General features: G+C 35.7%; 1 protein-coding gene and 1 long non-coding RNA gene across 3 annotated transcripts; both read left to right on the top strand.

Annotated features, from left to right (window-relative positions):
* Window positions 1–752: 752 nt before the first annotated feature.
* On the top strand, window positions 753–18,486 carry LOC126629388 (uncharacterized). 2 transcript variants are annotated; one of them, XR_007625747.1, is made up of 4 exons: window positions 753–1,014; window positions 1,419–1,570; window positions 1,680–1,856; window positions 18,473–18,486. It is a non-coding gene; the product is annotated as an uncharacterized LOC126629388 (long non-coding RNA). The 2 variants fall into 2 exon arrangements; XR_007625746.1 differs by lacking the exon at window positions 18,473–18,486 and having other exon boundaries at window positions 1,680–2,057.
* On the top strand, window positions 10,497–14,252 carry LOC126629386 (sorbitol dehydrogenase-like). The gene is made up of 6 exons (XM_050299416.1): window positions 10,497–10,758; window positions 11,342–12,299; window positions 12,476–12,543; window positions 12,637–12,873; window positions 12,982–13,460; window positions 13,721–14,252. The coding sequence occupies exons 2-6, from the start codon at window positions 12,176–12,178 to the stop codon at window positions 13,911–13,913; spliced, it is 1,101 nt and encodes a 366-aa protein (XP_050155373.1). The 5' UTR covers window positions 10,497–10,758; window positions 11,342–12,175; the 3' UTR covers window positions 13,914–14,252.
* Window positions 18,487–18,488: the final 2 nt, after the last annotated feature.

The raw sequence follows: 18,488 nt of genomic DNA on the forward strand, positions 1-18,488 counted from the left end.
TTGTGTTTATTTAACATGAGGCTTAATAGTTCAAATCACACCATTTAAGACGGAAGCCTTCAGACTCGTTTGGAAGTGCTTTTAAAATAACTGAAAACGTTTTTTGATGAAATTGATTTTAGATTCCAAAAGTACTTTAAGTGCTTTTTGAAAAAAGCATTAGATATGTGTTTCTTGCAGGAAGTACTAAAAGTGTTTTTTCCTGATTCACGTAGATTTTTACTAAGGCTTGATTTCAAAAACTTTTTCACTAAAAGAGCTTTCACTCATTTTAAAAACACTTTCAAATGAGCTTTTAATTGCTTCATTCGCAAGTAACTATTTTTTTTCTCTTTTTCACCACAAGGCATTTTTTTTTTCACCCTAAAGTTATAAAGCCTAATATTCTTGTCTTAGTAAAAGCCAGATATCAAGAGGGGTTTTAATAGAATCTTTCTTTTTATTCAATTGATTTTAGAGAACTTAACGAAAAGCTCTCGGTGCTGTTCATTTTAACGAAAAACCATATTTTACACTAAAAAGTCAATCATGTTACTATTCACTTTACCCTTTATTTTATCTTTATCGTTAAAACTCAAAATTTTCAAATCATTTTCATTAGTTTACCTTTGATTTTATTAACATTTTGTAATATTAAACTCAATGGGACGTGCGGCACTGTTCATAATCACAGTGTGTTTCCTGTTTTGGCCTGTTAAGTTTGTTTTATTACATTTCTGCCACTGATAAAAATGCCCCGCCCTGATCACGTTTCTCCATGACTTCTTCCGTTCGACTTGGATTCGAAAAAAAGCTTCTGCTCCAAATTTCAGGAGTGAATTCCCTCACCAAATTTCAAAAGCCAATTAGCTCCTGATCGTTCCAATTGAACTTCCTCTCCTTCACTTGTTCCCATCAACATCATCTCCCTGGAACCTACGAGTTTAGTTGGGATTCCAGTTTTCCGATGATGATCGACGATCCCGGCAACGCCCGCCATCGAGGTTGGTCTGAAACGATTCCTCATCACCTATGGTACCTTCTATACCTATTGCATGTCAAAATCTACTTCAAATTTGTGATTTAATATAATTAGGTTTTAGTAAATTATTCAGGATTTTGTAGAATTTTACGTTTAAAATTCTAATTAGTTTGTTAGGGATTGTTGTGGGATGTTTAAGCCCAGTTTGTTTTTTATTTTCAACCGATATAATGAACTTGCACTACGTCACTGCCTCTTCTCTGTATGTATTTTCCAGTACACCTAATTACAAATTAAGTATTTAAATTATGGTGTGCATTTGAGAAGTGATTTGGATTTAGTTTGAAATGATCGGTTTGCATTATTTTAAATTAGAAGGCCATTGCTCTATCATCCGTGTATATTTTTCCATAATGAATGACTTATGTATCAAGCACTATTGACAATGGAATCATAGAAAACTCAACATGAGCCATTCCAGCCGCCACTTCATGTCGAAAGAAGAACGAGCAAGCCACTTTCTTGGAGGATTTGAAGGATCACATTAATGATCTTGTCAATGCATCTAAGGATGAACACAAAACTTGCTTCAAGAACACCATGCAGAAGGTTTGTTCCTCCTTCACATTTAATGCTAATACAGCCTGTCCATAAGTGTTTTCATTGTTCAATCGGTTTGCTTCTGACTGTAATTGGGTAATTGTGCATTCGTTTTTAGTTGTTTGGAATGTCAAAGATTGTTGTTGAGAGGAGCAATGACACCACGAAAGTTTAGGGTACTCTTCCCCTTCAAACCACAGTACAAAATAGAACATCTTCTTTTATGTTTTGTAGGCAGATACATCTTGAGAACCAAACTTCGCTTTCTGGCTTTAACCAATTGGATTCTGGTGATGTATATTCACCTGCACTTCCAATTTCTATTATGGTCGTTTTTAGTATGTAGTATGTACCACGCCACCGTCAAATTTGATGGGTGATCAACCCAAAGAAACTCTAATCGTTCTTGAATTAATATACATGGCTATGTTCTCTACAAATTGATTGGCCTGGCTATATGGATGTATGCGAATAAATTATTATTAATTTGCCTCTATACTCTGATGCAACTGATGTTATTGTATTACCATGCCTCTTCCTCTCAGTCTGTCACCCATTTGTTTGATTGAGCTTTGGTGTCCAGCTGGCTTAATTAACTATGACTGATTACCTGAAACACAATTTTGCACTTTCTCTTTGTTCTTTCTGTTTAATTAATTGACGAAAATGTAACTGAACTATCTTGGTTATCGTCGATACTTCATTAGGCTGTGGCAGTAAGTGAGCAAAGGGCTCTTCCAAGTCCCCTCACAACGTTCTTCTGCTATAGGTCTTAGACAGTAATGTTGACCTACAGATCAAAGACAACTTCTTTTAGCAACCATTAATTCATTCTGCTATATGTCAGCAAACAAAGTGTTATGGAAACCGCGAGCTAAGAAATTGGATCCAAATTTAAATCTTGTTCTTCTCTCGGTTGCTAGAGTCCCCACTACTTCATAGCATTCCTATAATTTCACCTTTGCCACCCTTACTGGCTCCTATAATTTCACCATGCCACCACCGCAGAAGTTCTCTCAGCCACGATTTAAATCGCTCCGAGGACTCTGATCCAGATTACAACATCATGCACTACCACAACACCATGGCACTATACAACAACAACGACGCTTGGATGTGCAAGATGTTCCTATCCACCTTGAAAGTTCCCACAATGAGGTGGTTCTCGTAATCACCATCTAGATTCATCGAATGCTTTGAAAGCATAGTTGACCCTTTCACAAACACCTAGTCGGTGTACCGCGATGTGCGCTAACGTCAAAGCCATGTTTAGGATGACCCCTCAGTCAAAAGACAAAAATCCTTAAGACTTATCTGAAACGCTTCTGCGTAGAACTGGCGGAAGTAGAGAAGCCGGATAACAGATTGGCCACTACGGCATTCAAACAAGGACTCTATGTTTACTCTCCCTCAAATTGATGCGCATATGTCACTAGCGCCCAACCTGTCAAGTGAGCTATGATATACTTTGCTAGACAACTTTTGTATGAACATTTACCAGTTGATCTTTAGACTTAACAAACTGCACGGAAATTAGTTCAGCTTCCAATTCCATGTCAACATGTTTAGTTCGATAATGTTGAACTGGATTGTGAGCAATGTCAATTGTAGCCTTGTTATAACAATGTGACTTCATTGGTTTCCGTGGTCTAAAGCCCAAGTCGAAAGTAAATTTTGAACTCATAACAACTCACAAATGCTATAAGACATACCTTGAAACTCTACCTCAGGGCTTGATTTGGCAACAACATTTTTTTCTTTGCTTCGCCCGATAACTAGATTGCCTCCAACAAATGTGAAATAACCTAAAGTTGAACATTTTTCAGTGGTAAAACACGCCCAGTTTGCAATTGTATACCCGAAAACGTCCAAGCGACCATGTTTTGAGAACATAAGTCATTTCTCTAGAGCAGCCTTTAGGTATCTCAAAATGTGATTATCCGCACTACAATTCTAAATTCTAGGAGCATGCATGAACTGGCTAACCACACTTACTGCATATGTAATATTTGAGATGATGTGTGCCAAATATATTAACCTTCCAACAAGACACTGATATTGTTCCTTATTGATTGGTGTTTGATCTTCTTACTTACCCAACATATGATTCAACTCTATAGATGTATCAGCAAGTTTGCAAGCAAGTATTCCAACTTATGTTAGCAATTTCATCACGTATTTCCGTGAGATAGGAAAAAAACAAAAACAAAAAAAAAACCTTTCGGGGATATAGACACTTCCATCCCCAAGAAATACTTTAAGGGACCAAGGTCTTTCATCTTAAACTCTTGAGACATATATGTTTGTAATACAGCTCTTTCTTTAAGATCATGCCATGTCACCACCATGTCATCTGCATAAATAATCAATGCAATGCTTTTATCTTTCTTACATTTCAAGAATAATATATGGTAGGAATTACTTTGTATATACACAAAGGCCTTCATTAACTTAATCAATCTGTCAAACCATGCTCGTGGAGACTGTTTGAGGCTGTAGAGAAGCTTCTTTATTTTGCACACTTTAATTCTCAGAAGGCATATTACATCCTAGGGGAGGATGGATCCATGATTTTACAATTACTGAATGAGTTCATGACTCGCAAACTCATCGTCCTTATCAGAACTCATAACCTAAATCTTACTCTATAACTGGGTACCCTCCTTTTTGTGGAACCTTTGAAACATAGAACTCACTTTCCCTTTTGTCTTTCGTAGACAAATCCATGTTATGCGGGTGCCATCTTTTATAAAGGAAAGGAACCATCGAGCTCTTCTAGGATTAAGAATTTTTGCTAGACCCCATACATCTGAACGAACGAGCAAAAAGACTTTGTTGCTCGTATAATGCTTAAGGGAAACGGAACATGATGTCGTTTTGCTAACTCACATATGTCACATATAAAATCAACATTACTGAGATTTGTAAATAGTGAAGGAAATAACTTCTTAAGATAATCGAATGATGCATGCCCCAGCCTTTTGTGCCATAACCATATACTAGTTTATATTTTTAAATTGTATCTCCACTTGCCTTGAAATTGAAAGCTTGAGCAATGCGCCGAGTACAAAAACTAATCAACTTTGTTATGCGAGTACAAGAGAATAAGAAACTATAAGATTATAGAAAACCCTAATGACAAAGTCAACTAAGCCCACTGAAGCTGGCCTCACATTAACATTGAGTCTTTTATTTAAAATATTATCTGTAAGATATTACCCAACGTGACAGGAACAACAAAACATACATAAAAGTAAAACTCAAAGGTCAATATTTCTTACTTAAAAAAACATACTAATAAACTAAAAAAATGTAAACTTCACAGCCGTCTAATTTTCCATATATTGCAAACTTCATCATCATGCTACAATGTCGTCGTTGTCCATAATGAGGCCATCGATCATTTTGATAAAGAAAAACAAGACTAGCCGTTTGATCGGCAGTCCAGAGATGCTACTAAAACTCTTACTAATATACTATATTGCTCAACTAGCTCTCTGCCGAATATATTATATTGCTCCACTAGCTTAACTCATATTTATCCTAAACCAAATATATTACGTTGCCTACGCGTATCTTGGTGGACGCTCTCGTGGCACCGATTATCCGTTTTTGTGCCTAAACATGCCTCTTTGATTCTAGCACACACATTTCTACCGTGGAAATGGAGCTGCTTTTTTTTTTCTTTTTTTTTTTAATTTAGTTTTTGTTTTGGTCTCTTCTGCTCAATAGTCGATTAGATATCGTCGAAAAATAAATAAATAAATTAATTAAATAGTTGATTTGATGATATAATTATGAGATAACCACATTTCTTATTTTGGCTAAATTAAGTATTTCATAATTCAATATTCAATTATAAATGGCTTGGCTGCAAGTGATTGTGGGATAGCATATCAAATAAGCGCAATAAATGAGAATTACGACAAAAATACATTTTCGAAGTGATTTTTTCTTTTGAAGTGAAGAGCATCTTCAACAGTCACCTAATTACAAAGACAATTAAATTGAACTCCTTTTTGCCTAAAAAAAAATCAAATTTAACGGTGAAAATAATTGCAGCCTAGAAAAAATCACTAAATTACTAATAATTCTCTAAAGTCTAAACATACGCATGCCCTTGCATGAATTGACAGAACAGCTATCAAAGCACTTATCCCAATTCTTACAAGGGCATGCGTTCTCTTGGAGAAGCATTAGACAAGGTGAGGGTCCACCCCTACGCGAAGGACCAAAGCCAAACAGCTCCATTTGATGCATACATTTTATGACGTTGGTGAATGTGTCATTGATTCTGAAAGGATGAAATGAATATGGAAGACTTCTCTTTGAATTTGTGGGAGAGGATCTTTCCCTCCTGATCTTTCTTCCATTCCTTTTTTTTTTTTTTTACTTAAACAGTTACGGTTAAGTCACATAAATATCTTATAAGTCACATAAATATCTTATGTTGATTTTTTATAAAGATAATAAAACAAAAATAATATTTGAGAGGAGGAGAGAGAATGAATGGGAATAGGAGGGGAAAAAATCTTACTTCGAATTTGTGAAGCCATAATTAATTTAAGAGTAAATTACTTCAACTATTGGTTGAACCACAATCTCATACCTCATATTTTAAACATTGCAATGTCATACATTAACTTATGAATTAGTTGCAATGTCAAACTTCCGTTAAATTTTTAATCAATTTGACTATTAAATGGTGATGCAGCAAGATCAGGATCCACTCTTCCGCCAATTGGAATAAAAAAAAATTATTATTAATAAATTAAGAAAATTTTATTTTATCAATTAAAATTATTTAATTAGTTATTTTGAAAAATAATAATTTTCTATTACTGCTTCTGTTTGGAATCCTGCGAATATCTCTCACAAGTCTCAACTTCTTCTTCTCCCCGTTCAAGTATTCAACTTTCCAATGAAATTTGACATTCTACCCAAAAAAAACCCGTGCAGATCACCGCTTAAGAACCCAGATCCACCTCGTCGTCCTCCGTGGAACTCCTGCTACCTCCATGTGTGCCAGGCTCAAGTCAGCACCATGACAATTTGCTCATCCGTGTACGAGCCCGCTGTCTGAATCCATTGCCCCTTCCCCTACAAACACCATTGTTGCCCTCCTACCTAATTCCAGCGACCTCCTTTATCTCTTTCTCTTCCTCCTTCTCTCACTCTAACCTCGAAATGGTGTCGATCGAAACCCGGCGAGCAGCCACCAATGAAATCGAAGGTTAGAATCTGAGATCTGGCATTGACCATTCGCCTGCTACGATTGTAGTCACGTCGAGAGACATAGATAACTAGGTTTTGGGGTAGGTTTTGGGGATTGTGGTATTTGCTTGGCAAGTACCAACAGCTGGGGCTGTGTATTTCGAAAATTTCTCTTAATCTTTCGAATTGGTGTCGCCACTCTTCAATTGATTTGTGGGTTTCCTCCATCTCTGTGAAAATGGTGATGGACAAAAGAAGGAGAGGTGGGTGAGGTTGGGCCACTGCTGCCTACCCAGTTGCTTCTCTTATCTTGTCTGTAAATAACATGAATTGCTGGATTTGGGATAACTCAGAAGTGCACCATCGCCAGAAACCTATACAAAGGCTTTTAACCTTTTCAATTAATGAATAATTAATAAAACACTTGTTGTCAACAAAAATCTTATGAAATTATCAGTTTAACCCTTTAATTAAAACTGAACATGAAGAAAAAATATGGGGCAGAAATGTAATTAAACAGAACTAAATTTTATTGTTTTTTTTAATCTCACATATATGTAATCCTAATATATTTCTAATTAAAAAATAAAAAATAAAAAAATTCTCACTCTCACATTCTCTATCACTCTCTTCCTCTCTCCTTCTATTTCAAAAATAAAAATAAAAAATTTTCTTACACACTTTGTGTGTGCTCATATACTAGTATTTTTTAAAATAACTAATTAAAGTAAATTTTTTAATTTATTATTAATTAATTTTTTATAGTGGGCCCCTCTCCTGCCACATCATCATTTAACAACCAAATTAACAAAAAATTTAACGGATGTCTAACATTGCAAAGAATTCATAAGTTGAGGTATGACATTGCAATGTTTAAAACATAAGATATGATATTGTGGTTCGACTAATAATTAAGGTAGTTTTATGTAATTTACCATTAATTTAACTCTAAGAAATTGAAAAAATAAATCATAAAAACTACTAAAAAAATTATTTTAAAAATTCAAAAAACTTACCAAGTTTACACTCTAAAAATCTACAAAGTTCAACACAACATGGCTGACCCTAAGATTTCAAAAGTCATGTGCTAAACTAAATCTAGAACCTGAATAATGCTAAGATTGTAATTTCCTTTCAGTTGTACTAAATTGTAATAGGATTAAGAATTTCATACAAACAACTGCGCTAACAAACACTTTTTTTTTTTTTTAACAAACGATTTTATTAACACTAAAGGAGTGAGGGATTGGGTTAAGCCTCACAATGGGCTTGCAATAATGTGGTTCAAATTTGTCTTTTGCGATAATCAAACTTAAGACCTCTCACTTACAAACTTACAAATGAAGAGGATTACCACTAAACTGTAGCATTAAGTGGCTACAAACACATTTAAATATATATACACATGCAAAAATGAAAAATCGAGGCCCTTCTGATTTGGGGGACATGTACAGTGACACCACTTGCAGTCCCTCAGGGCTGTTTCTGCAACACACTACCAAGTTAAACATTTAAAATTACCCAAAAAGTTTACGACGGTAATAATATGTGGGATAAGACGAAGAAAACATTAAAAAAAAAAACATTTGTGAATATCAATCGCCCTTGTGCTTGGCCTTTTTCTTTCCAAATTGTTGGACTTGCACAAAAACAATTATTGTTTAGAGTGAAAAGTAAATACAATTTTATGATATAAAAATCATCATAACTCACTTTTACTTTTTGATTTTTCGAAAATTATATTAGTTGATCCTATATGTTCTCCTTTATTCAATAACAATTATTTCCAAATATGTTAGTTTTTGGGCACAACACTAAATCTTAAATTATCTTAAATTGGGTTTAATAATTACTACTCATCTACCCACTCAACCACGAGCTGGTGATCCAGAAAAACGGATTACGATACTTCCTTAAAATTAAAAACTGGAGGTTTCGGGTTCGAAACCCGCTACTGGTGTGGAAGCCAGACTTGTGGTTAGTGGGAGGCTGAAATGCCTCTGTGAGTCTTCCCAGCCGCCGGAAAAGGTGAATAATCATGGTGTACCATCAGTTGTCCCAATTTTTAAGAGTAAGTTCACCCCTCATTTGGAGGGTGGCCCAAAGCCTAAAAAAATAGGTTGGCACCTAAAAAATCCACTCCACCCCACAAAATAGGTCGGCCCAAAGTGGATGTCAGCTTTGAGCTCAACATATAATGGACTGAGCAAGGAACTAACCTACATGACGCCAGGTTGACGTCAGCCATGTAAATTTCTTGTTTTGCTGATGGCACGTGGGATAGAGTTCCAACATTAAAAAAAGAAAGAAAGGAAAATGTCAGCATCTTATAGTGGGCCATGTGTCCACTTTTGGGCTCTTGGATTTCAACCTTTTTGAAATCTAACGGTCCAGATTGATTAACTTAATAAAAAAATTTAAAAATTGTTTAAAAATACAGAAAAAGTAAACAAATGTTTTTTAATATAAATATCTAACCATCTTCTACAAAAATTGTACTTTCGGATAATGATACGTGGCAGGATAAGATTGGTTAAAAATCATATCCGAAATTAAAAATATTTTTTTTAATTATTTTATAAAAAAAATTAATAATATTTTAATAAGAATTAACTAGACTCTTGCCCATCTCATTTTTTAGGGGTGGAGATGTACTTGGCCAATTACTATTCATTGCAGTAAATTACTATTCATTTGAGTAGATTAAATAGACTTTGGACCAACTCATTTTTTAAGGGTGGAATTGGTCTTAAAAAAAATATGCCCACTCACAAGGGATAAGGATCCTTGCTAGATCCTTTTCCTGGGGATCCTAAGGACCACGTGATCGTGACCTTTTATCGTATATTGTGTGGTCAGTTTTCGTTCGGTACTATTTATATTTAATTTTAAATTTTAAATTTTGAAATAATTTCTGACCTCACGATGTATGATGAACGGTCACGATCAGTGAATTCCTAGCATTCCTAGAAAAAATGATCCGGCGAAGATCCATTTCCACTCACAAGTCCAATTGGATGCGGGGTCCACAATAAACGAATAATATGGACGGTTGCTTCGCTGATATGACTATGCATTACGTCACATCCACTCACCATTTCCTAAGGGTGGAAAAAAATACCAAAAATCCCAAACCGTACTGAAAAAATTCCGAAACCAAACCGAAAAAATATCAAACCGAAAATCCTGAAAATTTTGGTACCGATCCCGACCTTTTCGGTACGGGAATCGGTCTCAAAATCTTATTGTTTTGGTATTCCCAAACTGAACTGAAGTTAACATATATATAGTTTTAGATATTATAAGTCGTTGGATTGGTTGAGAATTAATTTCAGCTGTTCATTCAAAATGAATAATATGGATGCGGGGTCCACAATAAACGAATAATATGGACGGTTGCTTCGTTGATATGACTATGCATTACGTCACATCCACTCACCATTTCCTAAGGGTGGAAAAAAATACCAAAAATCCCAAACCGTACTGAAAAAATTCCGAAACCAAACCGAAAAAATATCAAACCGAAAATCCTGAAAATTTTGGTACCGATCCCGACCTTTTCGGTACGGGAATCGGTCTCAAAATCTTATTGTTTTGGTATTCCCAAACTGAATTGAAGTTAACATATATATAGTTTTAGATATTATAAGTCGTTGGATTGGTTGAGAATTAATTTCAGCTGTTCATTCAAAATGAAACCCAACCTCACCTTCACCTTCACTCTCTGACCTCTCCGCCAAACTCTCTGACCTCACCTCCACCTTCACTTCCCTCCCTACTCCTATACTCCTTTCAGTTTAGACCCACAAATCTCTCTCTCTCTCTCTCTCTCTCTCAACCTCCACTCTTTCACTCTATCACCCTTACCTTCACACTACATCCAGACTCCAGCCTTCCATTTTCTTTTTGCATTTGACAACTTCCTCTGCATTCGATAATCAATACAGCCACTTCTGCTTCCTTTTACTTCTCTCTTCATTAAGGTAATATTCTTGTCTTCATCTGGTCATCTTGATGTGGTAAAGTCTGTTTGTGGCTTCAATTCGTTTTTAATTTGGGCATTTGAATTCTAGGGTTTTGGATTTGAGGGTTTTCAATTTCGTTTGAAATTTGGGATTTTTAATCATATGGTTCTTCTATAGTTCGTTTATTTCCTCCTCGAAGCTAGCAGACCCGAGCTTCTTCGCCTCCTCCTCGAACTCTCTCTGTGAAATAGGGACTTGCATGTTATCAAGCCCTGTAGTCGAAGAGAAAAAGTGCAAATGTTTATTGTTTCATAAATCTTTTTGCATAAGGGTTTGTGTTCTGCAATCTTCATTTAATTTGGCACTCTTCTTCAATAGTTTGTACTTTAATGGCAGCAGCTGCAATTTGTGTTTCCAACAACATTTGCTAGCGAGGCAAGTTTAAATAAATTCATTTTTTTTATCAGTTCACGGTCTTAATTTTTTGAATTTTTAACCATGAAGCCTTCATAAAACATGGTGGATTAGATTTGTTTTATTAGCAAGATACCATCCATTTTTGAATTCTATGTTTCTTACATTCCCCTCTCTTTCTTTATAGGCATGAGAGAATTGAGGCCAATGAGTTACAATTGTTTTGACGCATGAGCTCAAAACTATTTCGGGATTCCCGGTTTGTCTCGAAATCTCGAAAATTTGGTTTGGGATCGGTCTTGAAATTGGGATTTCCGAAAATTTTGATTTGGGAATCGGGGCAAGGGTTTCAGTTCGGTATCCCATACCGAACCAGCCCTACCAGTTCCCTAAAAACTCCGCCGATTCCAACTTGCTAAATCCAACCCAAATATTTTGAACAGTTTAAAAATTAGATACTCTTGGGACGTAGGAAGTTAGGCTCCCCATGTCCATAAAGATTTCATGCACATACAAAGTTATAGTACCACAAACTGTAACGTGAGAAAGTTAAGACAAATTATAAAATTTGATAATACATTATTAAATTAGAATACCTCCACATGCAGGAATCCTAAATGAATAAGGAGCTTTTCTACCGTAAAGAAAGGTAAAGACTACTACAATTTTAGATAATATGATTGGTTTGAAATACCTCCACATACGGAAACCTAGATGAATAAGGAGTTTCCATTGAGATAATAATTCTCAAATCTTAATGAAATATGGATAGTGTAACAGAAGGAAGACTGTCCAAAAATAGTTAGGATGATTACGGATAAACATAAAATAATGACCCTAAAAACACTATATATAGCAGGGGCAAACCAAAGACCAAATCATGGTATAGATTTATAAATTGCAAGAGCAGCAATCGTATTTCCTCATTGGCTTGATATAATACTATAGCTAGGGCACGCTTTGTTCCATCATAAACGTAACATTTTTTATCAAACACACAAAAAAAGGAAGCACAAATAATATGGGGAGGGGAGGCAAGTCGGCTAACGGGGAAGCAAGAGAAGGAGGGGAACAAGAAAACAAGGCTGCATGGCTTATTGGTGTTAACAACCTCAAGATCCAGACTTTCAATCTCCCGAGACTTGGTATACATCTATCTCACTCAATACCATAGATCTTTTAATTCGCAATTGTTTTTTTTCGTTTTTGGTTTTTGGTTTTTAGTTTTTAGTTTTTAGTTTTTAGTTTTCATGTCAAATTATGTATCCTCGTTTGGGCTGACATCTTGCTCCCTTGTTTTCTTGGGATTTGTTAATTTTAGGACCCAATGATATTCGAATTAAGATCAAGGCCGTAGGCATTTGTGGAAGCGACGTTCATTACCTCAAGGTTCTCATCCCTTCCATGTATTTTTCCCACTATTGATGTTTATTGATTGTGAACTCCCCTGTTCTAAAGTTTTTATTTTTGGAATTTTCTCAGACCATGAAGTGTGGGGATTATGAAGTTAAGGAGCCAATGGTGATTGGCCATGAGTGTGCTGGGATCGTAGATGCAGTCGGTAGCGAGGTGAAGCATCTGGTTTCTGGCGATCGCGTGGCTTTAGAGCCCGGCATCAGCTGCGCAAAGTGTCATCAGTGCAAAGGAGGCCGCTACAATCTTTGCCCTGACATGAAGTTTTTCGCCACCCCGCCAGTTCATGGTTCCTTGGCGAACCAGGTAATATATTCCCACAACTACGAAATTTCAACTTCTATTATAAGCTTTGAACATAATGTTATAGTGTTTTATACTATGAACCCGTTTGATACTCATGTCGTTTTACAGATTGTGCATCCTGCGGACTTGTGCTTTAAGCTTCCTGAGAATGTGAGCTTGGAGGAAGGGGCATTGTGTGAGCCCTTGAGTGTTGGGGTTCATGCTTGTCGGAGGGCCAATGTCACTCCGGAAACAACTGTTCTGATCATCGGAGCAGGGCCGATTGGGCTTGTTTCCGTGCTATCTGCTCGTGCTTTTGGGGCGCCAAGAATTGTCATTGTGGATATGGATGACCAGCGTCTAGCTATGGCAAAGTCTCTTGGTGCCGATGAAACCGTCAAAGTTTCAACAAAAGCTGAGGATTTGGATGACGAAGTTGCCAAGATTAAAAAAGCCATGAAGTCCGAAGTGGATGTGACCTTTGACTGTGTAGGTTTCAACAAAACCATGTCAACAGCTCTCGCCGCCACTGGTCCCGGCGGCAAGGTCTGCCTGGTCGGAATGGGACACAGCATGATGACTGTCCCTCTCACTTCTGCTTCTGCCAGGTATAATTTTAGCCCACTAGGTGTCTTTATTTCGATAAGGATCGACCTCCTTCTTCAACAAAATTGTTAGGGAATTAATTGTAGCTAGGTCAAAGAGTGCGGTTGCAAATTTGGTCTTATTTTTCTTTCTTTTCTCGATAAGGATCGACCTCTTTCTTGTCCTACGTCAACAAATTTATTAGGGCACTATAAACCAAAGTGCGAGTTTACAAATTTTGGTCGTATCTAACATTTCCTCTTTTTGGTGTGTTTGAACACAGGGAGGTGGATGTGGTTGGAATTTTCCGATACAATAATACGTGGCCACTTTGCATCGAGTTTCTGAGAAGCGGGAAGATCGACGTGAAACCTCTTATTACGCACCGTTTCGGATTTTCCCAGAAGGAAGTGGAAGATGCCTTTGAGACCAGTGCTCGTGGAGGCAATGCTATTAAAGTCATGTTTAATTTGTAGGGACACTGCAAGCTTGTTACCTGATCACTTATCACTCAATAATCAAGTTTATTGACCTAAAAGAGCTCATCAAAAAAGTTCAATCGTATGGTTTTATCCAGAGTGTTTATAGTGTTACTTGTAGGGACTTCCCATTTTGTTTGTATTTTGGATTGTGGTTTGTTTTTTTGGGGCTTTTTTTTATTGTTTATAGAATATAACTAATTTATAAATATGGTGGTGAGGGACGCTCTTTGTTAATTTGACCGGATTGAAATTTCCGGCAAAGTTTTTATCGAGGCCCATGTAATTGCATCCTATCCAAAAAAATAAAAATAAAAACCACTTGCTAGTTTACCATGTCTTTGGAATTATTATGAAGAATGACAAAAAGAAAAAGAAAACCAATGAAAGGGGGCACTAGTATGGGGTTGGATTCTCTCCCCTCCATGTTCCCCTTCCCTCCTCTCTCAGTTTCCTCTTCTTCTTTCTCATAGTAAATAAAATAAGATAATGACGTAACTTAATCGTAAACCTTCAAATAAGAGAAGAGGGGAGGGAGGGGAGAGAATTCATATCCCACTTGTGCATACAATGCCCACACCAAATGTGACGTGACTGCTGCTTTCCAGCAGGAAACAAGAAAAAGACTACGAACAAGAGAATTTGTAAAACAAGATGGTTCGTGACCCCCGCAAAAGAAAACAGCTTGAAAAACAAAAATAAAAAAGGAAAACCAATTCTTACCTACTTATTAGCTCTACCTACTACTCGTTAGAGCAGATTTCTGTTTGGTTTTGGGGGATGCCAATTGCCAAGGCTAGAAATTAAGTCGCTTTGTTAAGACATTGTGGCCATACACTAAACAAATCCCGCCTGATTATATGGATGCTTGTTAGGTTTTTTGGATGTCAAGTCTAGAGGTTGACTTAGATACTATAAAAATGAGAAAGACCTTAAGATTGAGGAGGAGTTCTTCGAAATGCACTTAGTTTTTAATTCACAGAACTTCGTGCTTATCGTCCGAACCATAAAAAGAAATAATTAAAACTAAGGTTGTTTGGTCAATCAATTGCAGCAAATAGATAAACAGTTTGTAATTTTTCTCTCAAATCCATCCATCTGTTTTTACACGGTTTGATGAGTAACAATCTCATATTTAATTGATGTACAAATGATCTTTAAAGTAATTTACATATAATATGAACAATTCGGATTATAGACATAAAATTCTTTGAATCAGTCACAGAGTGAATTGAGGAGGAACTCTACCTAATTTATTGAGGAGCCAAGTTAATTCCCTAAAAAATTGTGATGGTATACTGATTAGATGACATTACACATTCACATTATGCATTTTTTATTTTCTAATTCATCGATGTTGAGAGATGAAAATTCGTAGCCGACCTAACATCCATAAATAAACATTCATAACCACTTGAATTATAAAATTTCTTGCCCCATCACCATGCATTTACTTTTCTGTGTTTAGAGAGAAGAAACACGAAATAAAAAAATGTTTATAGTTCGTTTTTCATGGGAGAATATATTGTTTAGTTCAAAGGTAATTAGAAACCACACTTAGTCAAGGGAAAGGAAGATGTTGGCCAGATCTTCAAAATTGTATAAAACTCAATGTATTTGCAAGGGTAATTGCTGCAAGGTGAATAATTAATATTCAACTTTGAGTAAACCTACCGGCCAACATTCTAGAGAAAACCCAATTCGGATAATGTTTTATATAATCACTTTCAGCCTCCATTTGGATACTTTGATTGGAAAATTCATGCAACAGGTTAGAAAATTGGAGAAGGGCATGCATGCGGGGGAAGCTTTCGACTTGCTTCGCAGTCAAACCAAGTTAAATGTGGATAAGATTAGAAGGATGTGGGGTCTCTTCTGTGATCTAACTGATTGGTGAACGCTCTTAATCACCTAACTACGAAATTTCAACAATCTTCAAGTTTTTTATGTTTAGCAATAGTGCTTCTCTGGGATCTAAAATTAGAGCATGAGGGGCTCTATATAGGGCTGGAAAAGTGATGGATATAGCTTATTTTAGAGCTCCGATGAATTTTTGAGGCTTTATAAAAGAATCTCTTCCAATGAGGGGCTATATCGGGCTCTAAATGGGACTATATATATTTATTTATGTAGTAATTTGATTAAGCGATAATTTATTTATTTATTTTTTTTTTGTTAGCTTTTCTTAAGTTGATTTTTGGACATGTTATCTTAATTTTTTTTATGGACCCTTCAACCTAAAAAGTTCAAAATTGTGACAAAGTTAGATTTCATCACTTATGAATCGTTCGTTGGATTAGATTCCCTTATTTCATTCTCATCCGTTGAAAGAAACAAACCCCTACTTCGCCCTCTGAAATAATTTGATTTTCACGTATAACACAACAATTTACCTAGCACCAATTGGTAAATTAGTATCATACAATTTTGAAAAAAAAAATTTATTTGAAAATTTCACCCATCAATGCCCATGAACGTTAAATCAATTTGAAATTTTAATTCTTATAGAATTTAAAACAATCATTAATTGGTCAAATTGCAAGAAAAATAAGTAAGAAAAAAGAAATAAAAAAATAATAAAAGGAAAGTATAAATGTATACGCAAGTGGATGGAAAGTGATAGAACTTTGCTCACATGGGTTGCTATTTTTTTTGTGGGACCCACTGTTTTTTTTTTTTGGTAGATATAGCCCGATTTTATGCTACCCAAGAAAGGAAGTTGCTAGCCCCAGTGGTGGATCTAGCCCCATTTTCTGGCTCATTGGGGATGAAATTTCTCATTAAGGCTAGAAATGTGGTAGCCTCATGTATACACAAGTGGATGGAGAGTGATAGAACTTTGCTCACATGGGTTGCTACTTTTTTTGTGGGACCCACTGTTTTTTGGGCTAGATGTAGCCCAATTTTATGTTACCCAAGAAAGGAAGTTGCTAGCCCCAATAGTGGATCTAGCCCCATTTTCTGACTCATTGGGGATGAAATTTCTCATTAAGGCTAGAAATGTGGTAGCCTCATGTATACGCAAGTGGATGGAGAGTGATAGAACTTTGCTCACATGGATTGCTACTTTTTTGTGGGACCCACTGTTTTTTTTGGGCTAGATGTAGCCTGATTTTATGCTACCTAAGAAAGCAAGTTACTAGCCCCAGTGGTGGATCTAGCCCCATTTTCCGACTCATTGGAGATGAAATTTCTCATTAAAACTAGAAATGTGGTAGCCTCATGGAGGATAAAGCTCCCATTGGGGATGCTCTTATAGAAGAGACTTGCCTTGCCTACATACCGTGTGAGGCTATCACAACATCCCAAACTAATAATTCGATGTCATGTAGAAAGTTGAAATGCATGTTACTACGATACTGACATCAAATGTCACAATGACATATCAAAAAGTGGAGAAATTTTTCATTGTGCCCCTAACATAGATGGTACACTACATGTTATTTATAAGGGAACTTTAACGAAAAGCTTCTGATACTGTTCACTTTAACGAAAAAACACAATTTTACTCTATAAAGTTAATCCTAGTACTATTCACTAGGGCACTTTTTTGTCATTTTCGTTAAAACTCAAAATTTTCAAGCCATTTTCATTAATTTTCCTTATTTATAATTGGTTGAAAATCTTAATTTTAAAGAGCATCTTCAATAGGTATGTTAATTTTTTCTGTTAGATTCTTAATTGATGGCTAATATGACATTGTGAAGCATGCTGTTAAATTTGTTTATATTTTAATTGATATGTTAGTTATTATTTTACTATCATATAGGACCCACTTTAAAATAAAATAAAAAGTAAAATCATTTTTTTTTAGCAAAAAGAAAAGTCATTTTAAATCTTTATATTCTAGTGGATTAGAGGACCTACCAATTAAAAAATAAATATATTGCAAACGTAGGCAGCGTCAAATTTGACGCTAGAAGCCATTCCAGGTCAGTTAAAAGAATGAGTATCCTCTACATATTCTCTTTGTGAGAATTATAGAGATTTTCAAATTATGTCCGTATATTATATGATCAATTTTTGTTAAATACTATTCATATTTAATTTTAAATAAAAGTATTTAAAATAATTTCTAAACGTACGATGTACGATGAATGGACACGATTTGAGGATCCTCATTCCGATTAAAAGACTGTTCGGTTGGAGCAATATTTAATGTTAAAAGTGATTAGCTGACATTTTACCTAGGATTTGGCATCTATTTTCGAGATTATCTAAGTTATTAACTTTTTAACATAAATATCTCACAATTTTTATAATAACTTGTAATATATCACTTCGTATTTTGAGCACACTAAAAATCTCTCCAAAAGAGTGTTGGTAAGTCCTTCCTCTTTATAGAAGTTAAGAGAAGGCTGACAGCCTTGCTATATTATGGGCTGTCTTGGGCTTATTTGTTTGGTTTGATCTGGTTTGGTAACCCAGTCACACCTTGCTCCCATTGATCTGATAATCACCAAGGGGTTTCTGTGGACTTTCAAGCCCGTTTGCAGTTTTGTTAGATTTTTTTTTTATGAAATTTTTCTTGAAGACTTGTCATTCTTATTGAAAAGATATATTTTTTTTTTA

The sequence above is a fragment of the Malus sylvestris genome, chromosome 7 (assembly GCF_916048215.2).
Source record: "Malus sylvestris chromosome 7, drMalSylv7.2, whole genome shotgun sequence".
Lineage (NCBI taxonomy): Eukaryota > Viridiplantae > Streptophyta > Magnoliopsida > Rosales > Rosaceae > Malus > Malus sylvestris.